General features: G+C 38.9%; 1 protein-coding gene across 2 annotated transcripts; it reads right to left on the bottom strand.

Moving 5' to 3' along the window:
• Window positions 1-2: 2 nt before the first annotated feature.
• LOC143184100 (U11/U12 small nuclear ribonucleoprotein 48 kDa protein) lies at window positions 3-2,266 on the bottom strand. 2 transcript variants are annotated; one of them, XM_076386093.1, is made up of 6 exons: window positions 1,818-2,266; window positions 1,547-1,690; window positions 1,302-1,470; window positions 1,140-1,202; window positions 760-904; window positions 3-682 (listed from the first exon to the last, which is right to left on the bottom strand). In XM_076386093.1, the coding sequence occupies exons 1-6, from the start codon at window positions 1,914-1,916 to the stop codon at window positions 67-69; spliced, it is 1,236 nt and encodes a 411-aa protein (XP_076242208.1). In that variant the 5' UTR covers window positions 1,917-2,266; the 3' UTR covers window positions 3-66. The 2 variants fall into 2 exon arrangements, with proteins under 2 accessions (XP_076242208.1, XP_076242209.1); XM_076386094.1 differs by having other exon boundaries at window positions 1,766-1,933.
• Between the last annotated feature and the right edge of the window lie 15,118 nt (window positions 2,267-17,384).

Below are 17,384 nucleotides of genomic sequence, written 5' to 3'. Positions count from 1 at the left end.
AAGCTGTTCAATATTAATTTATTCATCATTCATTATATTTTGATGTTTGACACTAATGTCTCCATTTCATCGGCGATTAGAGGTATACTTGGAATAATAGTTACTATCAAATGATTCACGAAATTTTATACTATCTTTTTTACAATTTTGTTGCATAGTGCAATGCTTATTTCTTTTATGGGTGTTGTGTTCTTTCGAACGAGACGTTTTCCGCTTACGCAGTTCTTGAGTTTCCCATAAATCCATCGGTTTCGTTGTAGTAGATTGGGAAAATTTATCTTGCTTTTCTCGATCTTTCGAATCTAGAGTTTTAGTTGTTCTAAATTGTTTGTACTTCTCGTTACTTTGAGCTTTTGAATTTTTGCGGTATTCTTGCGAATCTTCAGAACAGAAATTTTGACTTTTTAATGAAGAATCACCAAATGATATTGATGAATTTTGTGTTGTGTCATCAAGGTGTTTGTTCACAGTCTTTGTACCGTGATTAATTGCACATGTTTCTGTCACACAATCAGTGTATAACTCCATCTGTTGATTTATAAGTTCTCTAAGAATTTCTGTGTGAGACTTTTTATTTGTATGGACACCTCTGTGCTTAGCCCTACGTCTCTTCAAATTACGTTCTTGTACAAGTAGTTCAATGAAAGATAACTTCTTATCCTCTTTTCCATCTGAATGTATTCTGAAACAACAAACAGATATCACATAATGTTCCAGATGTGAAGTTGAAAGTATTAAACATCACCTGTTCGAACTTACAGTTTGTGAGTGTCCGTTATATCATATCTAACGTTTCTATTAACTGTATTAGAAACAACGTATTCATATAAAGTCTTTCTTTCATCTTGAGTAAAATCTGCGAAGATTCTGTCAGATGTTCGTGGAATTAATCGCTCACCCATACCTATTATCAGTGTTAAGAATTCATGCTTTGAAAGTAATTAAAAAGCTTAAATTATATTAATTATAAAAATAAAAAATGATATATTATGTTCACATTATATGAATTATTTGACAAAGTACATGTAAAAGGATATATAGAGCTTGTGCCAAGTATAAGATTTGTAATTTTCTGGAAAAAATTAAACAATTTAAAATGTGTTGAGACATGGTTATTAGTTTTGTTTCACTATACTAACCGAATTTCATAGTTGAATTTATATTGTTTGCTTCTTGTAAGATATTGTTTTGTAGTGACACATCTGCAATATAAAAATTTATTATCTATTGTATATTAAATATAACATGTATTTATATATATTTGAATGAAAGTTTCATTTTGAAGAAAATGTAAGAATTACCCAATTTTATAGATGAAGGTGAACATACAGGTAAACTTGGATCTGATAATGGTATATCAAATTCATTGTAACCCTCCTTTTTCCACTGACAGGATTCTAGATGATGGTCCAACATTTTTTTACCAATTCGATGAGATGAATTGTAAAGACAAACGAGATGGTTATCGTTCTAGATAAATAGTAAAATCATTTTATCCATACGTGTACGAAACAACCTTACGAGTTACGAGTTTATGAGTACTTACATCGATTTCTATACTTCGTACCGTCCAACCTAGATTACACGTAATGTCTATAATTTCTTGACGAACATTTTTTGTAAAGTCGTTTAATTTTTGATATCGATATTCACGTTGGTTTAATGTATAGTTTAACATGTTTAGTTGATACTGAAAATAGATTTACAAGGAGAAAAGAATTCAATTTCTAAGCTACATATAGGCAAATATGCTACATATACACACATTGTATGTTTATACGTATATGTGTATGCTTGTATTATGTGTCCATACAAACGTAATTTCTCATCCGCCATTCGACAATCCTAGAGGGCGCTCGAAAATCAGTGATTTTTCGAGAAGTCGGTATTTCAGAACGTGAGACACAAAAGTCCATTAAATGTCCTGTTTATCCTGTATACTTAACTATGACGAAACTCCATTAACTTTCCAGTCTATCGTGTATACTCGTCCATTGACTAAGTATAATATCCTTTTATCAGTGACTATAGATGTTTTTAAAACTCCCCATCGCCGTGTTTTCGAGGGGTCATGAATCTATGCTTCGAGAACAAGCGTCATCTGATCCATTCCAGTATAAAAGAATGAAACACTTCGCATCGTAGCAATCGAATATAGCTTGACAGTAAAAGAAAAGTGCCTGTTTTATCAGTCCATCTTTTACCTTTGTATGTAGAAAAACTACATTATCCTCTCTGGTGAAAAAGTATGTATACAGCCACAAACGAGTGTACAGGATAGACTGGATGGACTGGACATTCAATGGACTTGCGTGTCTCACCTTCTGAAATACCGACGGCTCGAGAAACCACTGGTTTTCGAGCGTCCTCTGCGATTTTTGAGCGGTGGATGTAGCAAACGAGAAAATATTCCTACCATACCACCCAATATATAAGGTGTCCCATTAAACTATGCTGCTTATTTATCCCTATAATTTCAATAATAAGCGAAAATGCTATTTACAAAAAATATGTTGTTGCAGAAAATATATACCAGAGTGATGATATTTATTCTAAATAAGATGCTTATTTTTTTATGGCTAAATTCAGTGGAATAAGGAATTTTATGTAAAAGTACTAAGAAGCATTCACTGATTCCGAAATAGTTGCATCTATGTTATATTAATCAAGTTATGCTTCGGATTACTTGGTACACCCAAGAAATACGAAATTCCAGCAAAGAATACGAATGGCTTAGTAAAAGTGGCAAAGAAAAATGATTGAAAACTTTAAAGGTAGATAGTACACGAACCACGGAGGCTTATGGGGAGATAGACAAAATTGAGGGCCCATCGATCTTTATTCGCAAAAATCTTGAATTCTGAAGTCTAAACTGGTAAGCCAAAGACATCTGATCAACGGTCAAGCTGTTAGTGGACAGAGTGTTTGAGAGTAACCCAAGGTAGTCCATGATAATCCAGGAAGTTCTTCCAGAGGATCGCCAGGACGATTCACACCGCTGGAAACTTCGAAGCGACTGACCAGAAGATTGTTATCCCTCGGACAGTAGATTGTTTTACATTCATATACAGAGTCAGCGGTCTCAGGGTCACTTTTGACCCAGCATTTGTCGTCCAAGAGTTAATAACAATCGCAAGCAGTGACTGATGCAAGTTATTAACATTTATAATTGTTAGTTAAAGAAATATTAAGCAGTTTCCAAGAATTGAGAGATTAATCGAACGATAAATAATATACGAAAAGTTAATAATTTCCACATTTGTTAACTAAGAAGACACAAATACACACTGTGTGTGATTGTTATTAACAACATGTGTGCCAGAAATTGTTGGTCGGGTGAGTATTTTATGAAAAATATCAATTTCTCGTCAAATATTATTCGTTAGAACGGTCTCGAAATTCTAATGAACCGAAGCACTCCTCTGATTGGTTTCTCATCTTCTCATCTTCTGCAGAAGAACGAGTGTCTCACTCGTCGCGGATCCTCCGGCGGGTGAGGACCTCCCTGGGGATCCTGGAGGGACTCCTGGGCCTTGGACCACTCTGGACCCCTGGACACCCCTGACCAGTGGTCATCTTGGACAAATGGTGAGTTTTTGCTCAAATTTTGAATTTATTTCTACTGTTGCCCCTCTTTTCTGGTTCCTCCTTTTTTTTTTTTTTTGTGTACCCTGCCCCCTTCCGGGTGAAGTGTTGCGCTTTATCTATATATTACTGTTAAATTTTCGATTCAATGTAATCCAGTTACTATTTCTACTTCGTATACTTGTCTTTCAATCATCTCTTTGTCTTACGAGTCATAAGTTTGAATTTTTAAATTTTTGTAAAGGGCGATCCATGGAACTTTGATTCCCTCTATCTCCCTGTGGGTCTCCAGCACAGCAACCTCCTCGTGGTGAGACCTGGGGCGGCTCTGTCCGTGCTAATGGCTGTGTATTTTGTACTAGATCTAAAGATAGGCATAGTGTTGTAACTTGTTTCTTTTGTTGGTGATCTATCATTTCTTGTTAGTTTTTGGGGAAGCTCCCTCAATTATTGGTGTATTTCTTTTGATACTCTTGGGATATTTCGATGGTTTTCTCTTTACTCTTTATCTGAAGATCGCTGATCGCATCCGCCGAGGGATATCAGTGTTTCCTTCTTAGAAGATTTTTTTAATATGTTTTTAAAGGGAGATCTGTGGAATATTGATTTCATCTATTTCTCTGCGTACCTGCTCTCGTAGTAACTTCCTTGTGGTAAAACTATATATACGTTTCTTCACCACATTGGATAATGCAGTTGCGTTGCAAATATGATTGATAAAACAGGCACGACTGTCGATATCGCAGTTTTCTGTGGGTAGAGACCTACCTTTACACGGGGGTCTCTGGGACTCCCGAAATTCATGACTGCCTCGAAAACAGGCAGTTGGGTAGATTGGAGCCATCTATAGCCACTGCTTTTATTTTGTCAATGACTCATCTGTCGTGCTTCTCAGAGGCACCGTTCGTAAATGCATAGATGGCGCAATAATGCTCCAGTGATTTTGTTTAGTTTGATACATATTTCAAATTACGTATTACAAAGTTTCATGAGACGGCGGGCTTATTTTGATTTTCATCTGATGCCTAATTGAAATAAAAACTCTGAAATTGTTAAACCTCATTACGAGATCGGTGTTCTTTCGTTATCGATATTATATCAATGATTCAGAAACATGAGAATGATCGAAATCGATTGTGTCTATTTTATTTATGGATAGTTTGTATCTATTTCTTCATTCTTCAATTGAAATAGAAATTATGGCTGCATATCATGTATGAATTTATGCAATGGAGAAGAGTTAATTAAGAGTCAATGAGTATATTCGAAGAGTTAAATCCGGCATGTCAAAACTTGGGAACAACATTTTATAATATTACAAAAGTGCTGGTAAAGTTAGGTCCGCTGCAGCTAACGTATTTTTGTCGCTACCGCGCGTTGTAGCAACAAGGACAATTCTTAATTTTCAATTATGGTAAACAACGAAAGTCATGAACGCGACAATTTGCCGGTACGTTTGCGACAAGATTTAGCAGCAAATTCACGCAAGGCGGTGAAACTGAATTTGCGTTCTTTTGAAAATACGCAAACGTACCGCCAAGTTGCAGTATTCGTATGTTTTTCCTTGTTTTCAATAATTGAAAATTGGGAACTGACCTTGTTGTTACAACGCACGGCGCGGCGGCAGGAAAAAATACTCGTCTGCAGCGTGCCTTAAGAGGCAATTTGCGACAATCTCATAAAGGTAGATACTTATTTATAGATACAACTCCAATGTGCCTATAATTCTTTAACAAGGTGAAAGATTGTCGTACGTTTGTAATAGTAATCTTATTTACGACAATATTTGCTGTGTAGCTGAGTATCTGCGTGGAAAAGGTAAGAGGAAAGAGGAAAGAAACGAGTGATGTGGGATGTGAGTGAAATAGTTCTGAATTGCCGTTACAGAACGAGTCAATTTGTCACGGCTAATGATGGATGTTTCCATGTTTATTTTCATAGGTATCTACAAAATCTGCCGCATTAAATTTACTACTATTATTTTCACTTTCATGTTTCGTATTTACGTGCAATGTAAGAGTATTAAATAAAACGAGAAGCAGTAAACGAAAATTTGAACAGCGTGCGCCACAACGAGCGACACCCTTCTCTTTCATGTGTACATATGTAGATGATAAATCTGAAAACAGGAGAAGGTTCTCTGAAGTGAGTTTAATAGTGTATTTTGTATGTATCGATGTAAAAAATCGAAACACAAAAATTTCTTTGCAGTCCTAAGAAGTAGATGTAATGTGCGTATAGATATTTACCTTAGTAACCACCTGTTGCCGTAACCCAGTTTCTTATGTATACCAACCGGAAAGTTTTTCAACTTTTCAGGAATTCCTGACTTCTGTGATGTATACATTCGTGAAAAATATCGTTCGACTGGTAGCATTCGCGTATTAGCGCATTCGAACAAGAAGTATGCACACGCGAAATGAAAAATTATCAAAGCGAATATGTTTTCACTAGTATTATCAATGATAAATCTAGAAAAGTAATTGTTGAGACATGTAACATACGGAATACGATGCCATACAGTGCGTCTAAGTGTAAAGCATTTATAGTCAAGAATCATTAACAAAATTTAGAATGAATAAACGGTGTACCTATACATAGAATCATTGTTTGATTACTGTAATTGTATTAAATAGATACAATTTCACTGTTTAGAATCCGTTTAGAAAAGTGATATTATGATATCATATAGGATGTAACATATTCACATGATATTCCAGAAATAGTGTAACTCGTACGTATAATTTTGCGGACAACACGTGCTACACCTTACCTTTAACAAGACATTAAATGAAAGAAACGTTACACGAAATTACTCCATTTTGAACGTGATGAATCCTTATTATATTTTTTTAGAATAAATTTTTATTCAATTTTGTCAGAATTCACCTTATCTGGTGAAATTTACTTTGGGGTACACGGTAGAGTGGCGTGAATGGTAAAAGATTCAGTGAGTTAACAGAAGATGACGCAACGGTGCAGTAAAGGTTCTATTTTCGAAACTTTGGCGACTAAGTACGTGCAAGATCTTGTGATACGTTGATAAATTTGTAGACCTGTTCAATTTTGAAGTGTTTCAGATTAAATCTTTAATATACATATGAATAGCGTTAATTCACACGTGTATATACCTATATATCAGTGCAGTTATGGGTACTGCCACTGTTTAGCTGAATGAGCCGACCCCGAAATTCCCCACGACAGACATTCAGACATGCTCTGACGATGATTCCGTGCACACCTCGAGTTCTTAGAGTTTTAACGAAGTTGCACGTGAAACAAAGTGTCAGTTATTTCATGTGTTTCGTTGTTTATAAAATCAAAGACATGCTTCTGTATAGTCTATCTGTGTATAGGAAATCCGAATAGAAGAAAATTAAAAATATTATATGTAGGTATATATACCTAAATACAAAAGACGCTTGTACGTATGACTTCATAAGTAGAATAAAGAAGTTAAGAAATAAAAGAAAATGCAAATGGATTACAGAGACAGAGGAGTGGACAAACGAATAGTTAAATAGTGGGCTACAGATAGCCAGATATGCAGATAGATAGGTAGATAGATAAATAGCCAGTAAAAGAGAAAGAAAGAGGGAGGCACAGTGCAACGCGTCATTGCACGTGCACGTGCATTGATATCGATATTTATGCCCGCCAGTTAATCATGTCAAAGTCGTTTGATTTGTCGTTGGCTTTTATGGAGGGGAATTAAAACGTTCATTTCGCCGCAGACACTCGGCAACAGTGTGCTCGTTCTGTTAGTGTTGTTGCTACTTCTACTGCTGCTGTTGCCGCGATTGCTCTGTGAATTATTTTCTGGACAACCCTTGCACGATACGACGAAAGAGAAGGGAGAGCTTTTTGGGAAATTACAGTATCTCGATTGTGTTGAAAATTCGTATCTTTCTGTGTCCACTATTGTATTTACATTATCTATAAAAACATGTGTACACACTCACAGTTGAGTATATTATTTATTATTTTGATCCAATTTGCAAAGATAATTATTCAATTGTTTACTCAATCTCGTCAATCTCGTTCGATGATAAAAGTACGAAGGAGATCAGACAAACATGACACGTTCAAATAGCAAGAGGATATGGTTGTTGGGTAGAGTTGCAAAAAAATGCAGAAACATGGGATAACAAAGAGTCAAGAATGGTCTGAACTTTGATCAAATCCTCGTTAAGTGAACGATAAGGCTAGGTAGGTCTCTTGTGGATTGACAGCCGTCTGTCAAGTTACTAGGTGACACATGGAGCGTGAACGGGAAAAAGGGAAAAAGGTCCGAGAAAGCAAATCTCTCATTGTCACTCTCTCTTTTCGTTCCAAGAATTGGTCTATCGAGAGTTGAAGGCAAAGGGGAGAGGAATAAGCGAAAGGAGTGGATGGTGGGAGGTGGGGTGGAAGGCAGAAGGTGGGGGATGGGAGGTGGAAGGCGTGAGGCAGAAGGTGGGAGGCAAAAGAGTAAGAAGAGAAAGAAAAGTATAGAAAGAAGAGACATAGGAAGAATTGGTGGAAAGGTGGAAGAGGAGGTAGTAGCAGTCGGCATCAGCTAGGTCCGCGCACTTCTATCACGTTGGGCGAACGGGCGGACAGCTCCGAAGCGATTTGTCTTTCATTTCGGGCTAATTTATTGCGCCCAAGCAGCTCTCCCCTCTCTTAACCCCTCCTGCTCAAACGTGCTGTCGCCCCTTCTCACCCCCTGTCTTCTCGTAGCGTTTCTTACTTCCTTGCATTCTACACCACCTACCCCAGTTCAGGTCTCCCTGTCTTTCTTTCCTTTTCTTTCTCTATGCCCCTTCTTGTCTTTCTAGCGCTATTCTCGACTCTGCACCATTCAACCACGCCCCACCCAACTAATGTCCCACATAAAACTTGGTATCAGCGATCCTCAAACGGGGATTTACAATCCCTTCAAGCGCCGCTGTCACGATAAATCCTCCAGGGCGACGTCGATATATCTCGCGCGCGAATACTTCTGTCCCTAATGGATACCCCTCGGTATATACAACGAATGTCGAAGCCGAAACCAGTCTCGATCTTTCGTACATCCGTTTCAGTCGATTCGCTTTACCTTTCCTTTTTTGCATAATGTTTGTCGCGTGGCATACGTTTCTTCTAGTTTCCATGGAATCTAAGTGAGCAATATGCTCCGTACTGTATGTGCATTCTTATCTAACTGTTTCTACTTTTGTTTCTTTCACTTTTTATTTTTATTGAAATGCATTAGTGTTTAACGCAGTAAAATGTGTACATACAGCTGAAATTGCGTATGTATTCCCTATGTCGAAAATATTGTTTTCTGATAAGGTATACATAGCTACATACTTATGTGCTTACATGCATGTAGTACTTACAATTAGTAAAACCGAGTAACAACGTACACAATTAATATGTTATAAAGTTTACAAAAATGACATTATAAACATTTTCTTTCCTTTTCTTCTCTATTCTTACTTGTGTTTTGCTTGTGTGTGTGTGTGTGTGTGTGTGTGTGTGTTCTTGTCGCAAGCGAAATGCTCTGGACGAGAACAAGAAACGGTGGAAAAGATCTGCGTGAAAACCCATTATCCACGTTATAACACCATCCTATTAGGGTACTCGTCGCCGACAGTTAATAAGAGTAAAAGCGCGCGTTCGTGCAATTAAGAGCAGTAATAAGCGCCTTAAGACCAATAAGATGTTTCCTAATGGAACTAGCTAACAGCGTTGAGCCAATTATCTACGCGCACATTAAAACAAATGTAGAGGTCCACCGATAGCGAGAACACCCTTAATACGTAGGCTAAATACGTTTATTCAATCGTATCCGAACACAATTACAGACAGTCCAGTCGAGCAACGATCAATCTTTGATGTTATTCTCCCTCTTTTGTTTAGGTAGGTATTCGCAATGTACCGATGAAGGTACGATCTATTATTGTTGCATTTCGTTTCTTTTTGGGCTTTCTTCTGCTTCATTATCCTAACCATGATTCTAAAGAAACTTGCAGTCTGTCTCTCGTTCAATCCGTTTACGAGCCATACAACCGCTATCGTAAGCGTCTACATACACGTAGCGAATCAGCGATCCAGAGTCTTCGTGAAGAAGCGCAGACGGAGTGAGAGGAAACAGGCACACGCATATACTCTAAGTACGTGGCTTTTCAGTCTATATGTCTCTATCTACATATAGGCGTAGAAACAAGTGTGGACAAAGGCGTAGACACATGTAAAGAAGGAAACGTTCATCGACTAATGACAGATTACATTCGCGGTCGTTCGCTAGACGTGGACCCGGTTAAAGATACCGATAGTGTTTGAGAAAGAAAAGCACTTGACGTAATCAAAGAGGGCGAGAGAGAAGAGGATGATGTACCCGAGGGGTTGGAATGTTCGGGACAGTCGGGATGCTCGAGGCGGTTGCCTTAGCATCCGTGCAGAATAGAAGGTTAATGGATGCGAATAGAGACAGACAGATGGATACATACATAGAAAAGGAAGAAGGAAGTAGAATAGAGACTGGAAAAGCCCAGCGGCTTCTCGTTGGAGGCTTTCGGCATAAGTCCTCGTTATGATTCAACGCGCCTTAAGCCGGTCTTCACGGACCGCGAGTATCTCGTGGCCCTTTGCTTTCCTCTCTGTACTGCTAATTCTCCCCTCAAGTATTTCTTCCTCCTTTTCGCAACCATGCCTGATGGAAAAGAACGGGGAGTATTATGCAGATACAGTACTACGAACGCTATTTCTTTTCTGAAGCTCGATGTTGTTGCATTACTTAGATTATAGAATTAACATTTATGTGTGGGTATCTTTATAGGAATACGTGTACATATACGTAGGACATATGTAGGTACTACTTTACCAAGGTGCGACAAAAACTTTCCGCCGATTCTAATGAACATAATGTAGTTGTACCAACTTTATAACGCAATCATGTTAACTGCACCGATTATTAAGTTGATGATTGCAGTTGATCGCGTGTCACGACGGAATACATACCTATACGAGATGGAATAGGTTCGATGGTTCGTGCTGGAATATTGAGATCTAAGCAGAGTGGTTACTAGTACGGGACATGTCAAGTTCGGCAATTACTTACAAGTTACAACATAAAAACAGAGTTATTCAATGATCGACTAGGCACGACGAGAAATATTTTATTTCTCACATATTCCATTTATCATCCGCGTCTTCTCTCTCTCTACGCTTCTCTTTTTCTCCCCTTTTAGCTGAGCCATTGATTTACCTGTGTCGAATTTTGTCGATTTTGTCGATTTTGTCGATTTTGTCGATTTTGTCGATTTTGTCGATTTTGTCGATTTTGTCGAATTATAATAAAATATATAGTAAAACAGTTCGCATTACTTTTCACATAACATTTTCTTGATGCGCAATATCATGCATATAGATATCTAATGTATGCAACGAAACCAATGATCGGATCTAGTTACAGTTGCAATTGTAATAGTACTCACGGCCGCAGTTGCAGTAGTTACACGATGCAAGCTGCACGATGTACTCAGAGGGAAAGAGAGAGAAAGAGAGGGAGGATAGGGGCGAGAGCAGGCGAGCAAGTTAGCGTTGTTTTACCGTAAGGGGTTAATTGCATTGCCAATAACAGATAATGCAACAATCAATGATTTAAGGGAGGTGGGGACGGGAACGAGGTTGGGACGGGGACAGGGGCGCGGACGGGGATGAGAAGGGGGACGGGGACGAAAAGGGAGATGGAGATCGGGATGTGGTCGAGAATGGGAATGAGGATGACAATGGGGATAGGGACGGGGTTGGGGGTAGAGATGGGGATGGGGACGGGAATCTGGGAGTAGGTAAAGGTAGGAGTGCGAAAGAGAAGTATATGGAATAGAGATAACGAGTAAAGTATTAGACGTTAGTGGGAGAGGCTTTGGGCGAAGCTTTGGTAACATGTATACGGGGATGTGATATGGATAGCAGTGAAAAAAGAGAGATGTTTGACAGATGTGTAGAGGGTTAGTAGTAGAAAATGTTGTTATTTATACGTATAGATACCCATTGTGTACCTACGTCATACTTACGCGAGCATACGTATGCAGATGTATACCGATTATACAGAAACAAATCCATTTCTTACTGCTAACTGTCAATGGTAGAATAGAGAAGCAACCAAAATAGGAGTTGTCAAACATCCATCATCGCGACTAATGATTTCACTCTACTTTCAATGACATTATTTCAATGGCATAAAGATGCAGCTCCGCTCGGAAATTTGTATGGCTTAGCGATGCTTCATCTTTCACTCGACTCCTTTTCGGATGTGTTTTCTACGCTATTGTATTTATTTATAATGAAAGAATGATAGTTGCAAATAGATAGTAACCGTTTTGAATGCTGCTCTAATCGCAAGCTAAGCTCGAGTTTCGTGGCCCGTGGTGGCTCACGGATCATGGCTGGCAACTCGCGGCTCGCGACTCGCGGCTCGCGGCACGGGACCGAAGCTATTCTGTGCTATAGAACAGGTAACGCTCAGATAGTTATTGCTGAGCGATTTGATGGGTGGATAATGACGAGTAATGACACGCCACGGTGGGAATCGATGTAACCTACCAAACGCGCCGTTCGCCTTGTTTCGCAACCTCTCGTTTCTCTAACGCCATCTCGCTTGTTCACACTCTCTTTTACCTTCCTCGTTCAACATTGCTGACTCCCGTGCCACTACTCTCTCTCATTTCTCTGTCCCGCACGAGCCTGCGGATGTGGATACGAGATTGCGTCATGCATATGCAGCTGCATTTGGCATCACACTATGGCCGTCCAATCACCGCCGTGAAACTTGATTGTCGCCGATTATCCTCCGTCTATCGACCTAATAAAACGCAAATACATATTTTCCAACATTACTGACGCACTAACGTTTTCTTCCGCTTTGATTGGCATCTTGTTCTGTACAAAACAAACGACTCTTTTTTTTTGTCATCGGTATCGATTATCTTTACAATTCCTTTTCTCCGTCATCCATGAAGTTAACTATTGGGAAATAAAATTGATTCAATTGTTGCGTTGATACAACTCATTGTGCTACAATTTTCGGCTATAACTTTTCCATTGATGACTTGTTTCTTCAACATGTACATATGTCAATATGTATTTAAATTATTTCACATTGTTCGATCGATACCTACAAGTGTTCACGCATACAATTAATGGTGACATATCTATGTATCAGCAACAATAATGATGAAAATAATAATGGCAATATGCACCTATATTTATGGCTAAACGAAAGCAGGAATTATACGAATTTAATTCTAACTGGGTAAAAGTAAGAAATGTTAATGTTTTAGAAAAATTGTATAGGCTGATATTCGGTTATACCTATATCCTCATCAATTTGCTTAGCAGATTTCTGATCGTAAGTAACACGACGCACACTCCGTTGGTTTGTGACTAAAGGGTAACGACTTGTCGCGTTTTATCGATGATTCAACGATCGTCAAGGATCTCGCGTATCCTTCTACAGACGATGGTACTTATTGTTAGACTTGATACGAAGATTCAGCAGTTATTTGCGACCGAAAGAGAGCAATACCTGTTGCATACGTCAGTGATTCTTGCCACGAGGCAAAAAATATTGTTAGAGTTTGCAAGATTTTACGTTCCTCGATGAAACTACAAGCATGTAAGTAGAATCTTCGAAAGCGTTGTACTTCGGACTTGTATAATAAGGTACAATAAATAATCAGGAAGGGTAATGGAATGCGTTATTTATTAATGAACAAAGTGAACAAGCTAAAGAAGAAGAATGAAGCCGAAGGAGGAAGTCGTAAGAGGAAGGAAGGGAGGAAGGGAGGAAGGGAGGAAGGGAGGAAGGGAGGAAGGGAGGAAGGGAGGAAGGGAGTAAAGAAATAGATTAGGAAAGAGATTATAAAAAGAATAATAGTGGAAGAGAGCTGGTTGGTAAGGTGAACTAGGAATATTAGTGGGTACCGTCGAAGCAGCGTTTATCTTGGCAATTAATATGATTGAGGAGACACCTCTCACGTCTTCGTAATATCCAGCAATGGCGCAAGTTCTGATTGCTTTCCCCGTTCCACCCTCGCTTTGCTTCACTATCTCGAATGCCATAACCCTAGCGCACTTCCTCGCTCCTTCCACGATATTCCAAGTTAACGAAGCTAAGTTACAGTACTCGAAGCGCGCAAACTACCAGTTTCTGTTGAATTTTCGCTTAATCCTCTACGAAATGAAGTGAGAATAAACAAAGAAGTGAAAAAAATTTGCTCATCTGGCATTTTGCATTAGAAACACAACAGATGGAAAGGGTTGCTAAACAATGCCAATTGAATAAAGTAAAGGTTGAATGTATGGCTACTGTTTAAAATGATAACTTTGTCAGAGAAAATACTTATTTTTGTTTAATGGATAGTGAAAAGCCTAGTATTGCTAAGAGAATTTCGTATCATTAAAGTTGACGAACTTAATGTTCGTGATCGTGCGTTAATAATCGTATTCCCATAGCATGTGTTGTAGGATGTTCGCTTTGTATCGTATTAGGTATATGATATATGTACATACAGGCACAGAGAAAGAGCGAGGGTAGGACTGGAGCTAAAAGGATGAGAAGGAAGAGGGAAAACGTGGAAAGAGCGGAATACAGAGACGGAGAAGCAGGAGAGCACGGGCATCACACTCAAAGCAGTACGTGACAAACCAGCACCAGTTCTTATCTGTCCGCTCCCGTTTTCCGTCCCCACGGTGCCTCGGATTCTACGGGGTTCCCGTGATAATCCGAACGTTTCACCCTCGCCCGCCGTTTGCCAGCCAGCCTCTTGCTCCTCTTTCCTCTTTTCCCTCTCTCATTTTCACATGGTACAGAGTAGCAACGTGGCAGCAGCAGCAGCAGCAGCAGCAGCAGCAGCAGCAGCAGCAGCAGCAGAGCAGCGGCGGTGGTAACTTTAGTGGCACCGCATCGCATCGCATCACATCACATCGTACCGCACCACGCTGCACCAACGCTAACAAGTAAGAGTAACGACAACGGCAGTGCTGTGCCGAAGCTGATGCTGGCAACAGCACCTTCGCATCTTTCTCCTCCTTCTCGTTCACTGTTCCTTCGATACTATTTAGCAGTAGTAAGTAGGTAGAAAGTAAGTAGAAGCATCTATGTGTATAGATAGATTTGCTATACGTATACATATGGATCCACCTATGTAAAATATCATGCAGGTAGACGGCACGAATCGTACGATGAAGAAGTATGATATCGGACCAAAGTTACGTATTCTTGATTTAACAGACCCAGATCTCTTCGATGTTTTTCGCATTCATATTTCTCTTACTGATCTTTTGGAAGTAAATATGTTAAAATATAATAATAGATTTGAAGTTGGGAAAGTTCGAAAATTGTTTGAGGAGCTATCTAAGTCTTGGATGTTCTTTGTTTAATAGCGAACGGAAAATGTAGGTATGTATGTTTTGCTGCGAAACGAAGCTGGTGTACTATTCATGTTCTTTTGATTAACTTCAGAAGGAAGAGCGAGTCAAAGACGCAACAATCCTTTGTGCAGTATCTTCGAAGAAGTCATCGAGGGAGCCGAGTTAGATTTTTCCTCTGTTTTCTTTTACTCCTCGAATTGGAGATTTTGCCGCGGGTATACAAGACGAAAGTAAGAAAAGAGAAGTGTATGCGTTCTACAGGAGAACCCCTGGGACGCCTTTCGGCAGTATAACATTGAAAAGATCTTTTTCAACTTAGCGAAGAAAATGTTCTGCCTTAATTAGAAAGCAGAAAAGATAGTAGTGCATAGTAAAGCAACGAGAAATGATCGTGAACAATTCGAATGCAGCGATAGCAAAGTCTGTTTGTTGGGTGTATAAAACGATAAATAGCCACGCACGTCAATGTACGCGATAGACAGAAAAAAGAGGAAGGCGGCAATTTTGCGTTGGAAAGAGAATGTGAGGAGGATAGACGAACACATGTCCGTGTCACCGTCGCGTCGTCTCTTCTGCCTGAATCCTAGAATTTATGTCGGTCAGTGAATCACGTCAAAATTTGATTTGTCGATGGCTTTTATAGCGGCAAGTTATTGCATGCGCGTTAGGTACAAATTCAGTACGGTATCTACATATATGTTGACAGTGTTTCAAACACGTTCACCTTATTGGTTTCGTTGTTTCTTCGATGATCTGGATCACTTACCAAGCTCAAATATACGTAAGCGTGTATGTAGTAACTTAGATACAGGAAACGCTCGATAATCTCTCTAACTACATAATTATCTTTTCCGGATAAAGATTTCATTTTTCGATATTGTTTTTCTCAATATTTTCCTATGTTTTGTATTAACGTTTGCGTTTATTAGTAATCCCCAGCGGACTTTTATTGTAGGTATGTATATGCCACTTCTTTTATTATGCGATAGCAGCATGCTGATGATCCTTGTTGAAGAAAGTTCCTTTATTACGAGTAACGAGACAATCAGTGAATCGACTTATGCAGCGAAGTGATTTTTTCATTGAACGTGCATTTACCTGAAAAATACGGACGAATTTTCGAAACGTTGCCACCATTGCAGTCAGGCGGCACCGACGGGAGATACGCATATATCAAACGGGCACAACGTATATATCATTCATAATTTGTTCGGAACGGTTGATTTGTAGCCCGCGACGTGTGGCGTCGAGCTGTCCCTCTATACATGTATTTTCTCTCTTCCTCTTCCCAACCCCTTGTCTAACCGCCCCTCTATCCCCTTCTCTCTCTCTCTCTCTCTCCCTCTCTCTGTCGCTGTATCTCTGTCTGTCTCACTCTCGTGGCTATCTGTGACTCTCTTTAGCTTATTCATTTTGCTCAAATATTTCCTCTTTGTTAACCTAAGCTCTCTTTCTCTCACGTATCACATATAAATGTGATCATCCTTTTGTATTGTCTCTGTTGCTAACGCTCCCACTGTCATTGAACTTCCTTCTTTCTCACTTTTTGACGTATCCATGTTGAAATAAGTCACATGGCATACTGTATTCACTGGGAGAATTTATTAATGCCAAATAGTGTTTGTAAATCGTTAGAGAAATTGCACTTTCAGTCATTAGTAACGGTAGTCGTTCTGTACTTATAGAAACGTTATACAATGCTGCTTACGCCGACCGCGTTATAGTCGTTTGTAGTAGGTTTATTATACCTATATTCATTCGCGTACGTATTTTGTCAAGTATGAAATACTTTTTTTCATTATTTTTTCGATGATATAAACGATTAATCCAACGGGTAGTCAGTATAGTGTATAGAAAGTAGGTAGATTCCAGAAGATAGAAAAAATGGTTATGTATCGACAATAATCGGAAAGCAGGAATGCTGGGAAAGAGAAAAGGGTTTGAGGTGAGGGTAGGAGATTTGAAAATATGTTATCCAATAATTTGAAAACGATAAAACCACAAGGGTTGTTTGGTTATTGAAGTATCAGATGGTCTTGTACTATTACCATTGTTTGGTCCTAGATTAAGTAGAAGTGATAGAAACCAATGGGTAAACACGAGTAAATCAAAATTGTCAATAATTTATGGTGGTTTAACGTCTCAGCGAATTTCGGTTCTGAGTTTCGTCAGCTTACCTAGTAGTATGTACCTCGATATTATTGTAAATATTGTTACGAACATTTCTATCCGAGATTACAAGCAATGGTTTCTCTCTGTGTCACTTAGACAGGATATTGCAAATAGGTACCTATAATTGATATGTAACGTTTTTCATGTTTCCTTCTTTTTTCTTCGATTAACTTGTTTTATACTGTTTTTATACGAAACGTCAACAACTGAGAGTTCAGAATGCT

The sequence above is a fragment of the Calliopsis andreniformis genome, chromosome 9, assembly GCF_051401765.1.
Source record: "Calliopsis andreniformis isolate RMS-2024a chromosome 9, iyCalAndr_principal, whole genome shotgun sequence".
In the NCBI taxonomy this organism is placed as follows: Eukaryota; Metazoa; Arthropoda; class Insecta; order Hymenoptera; family Andrenidae; genus Calliopsis; species Calliopsis andreniformis.
The sequence above is the reverse complement of the archived record's forward strand: the minus strand, read 5'-3'. Positions and strand labels throughout refer to the sequence as shown.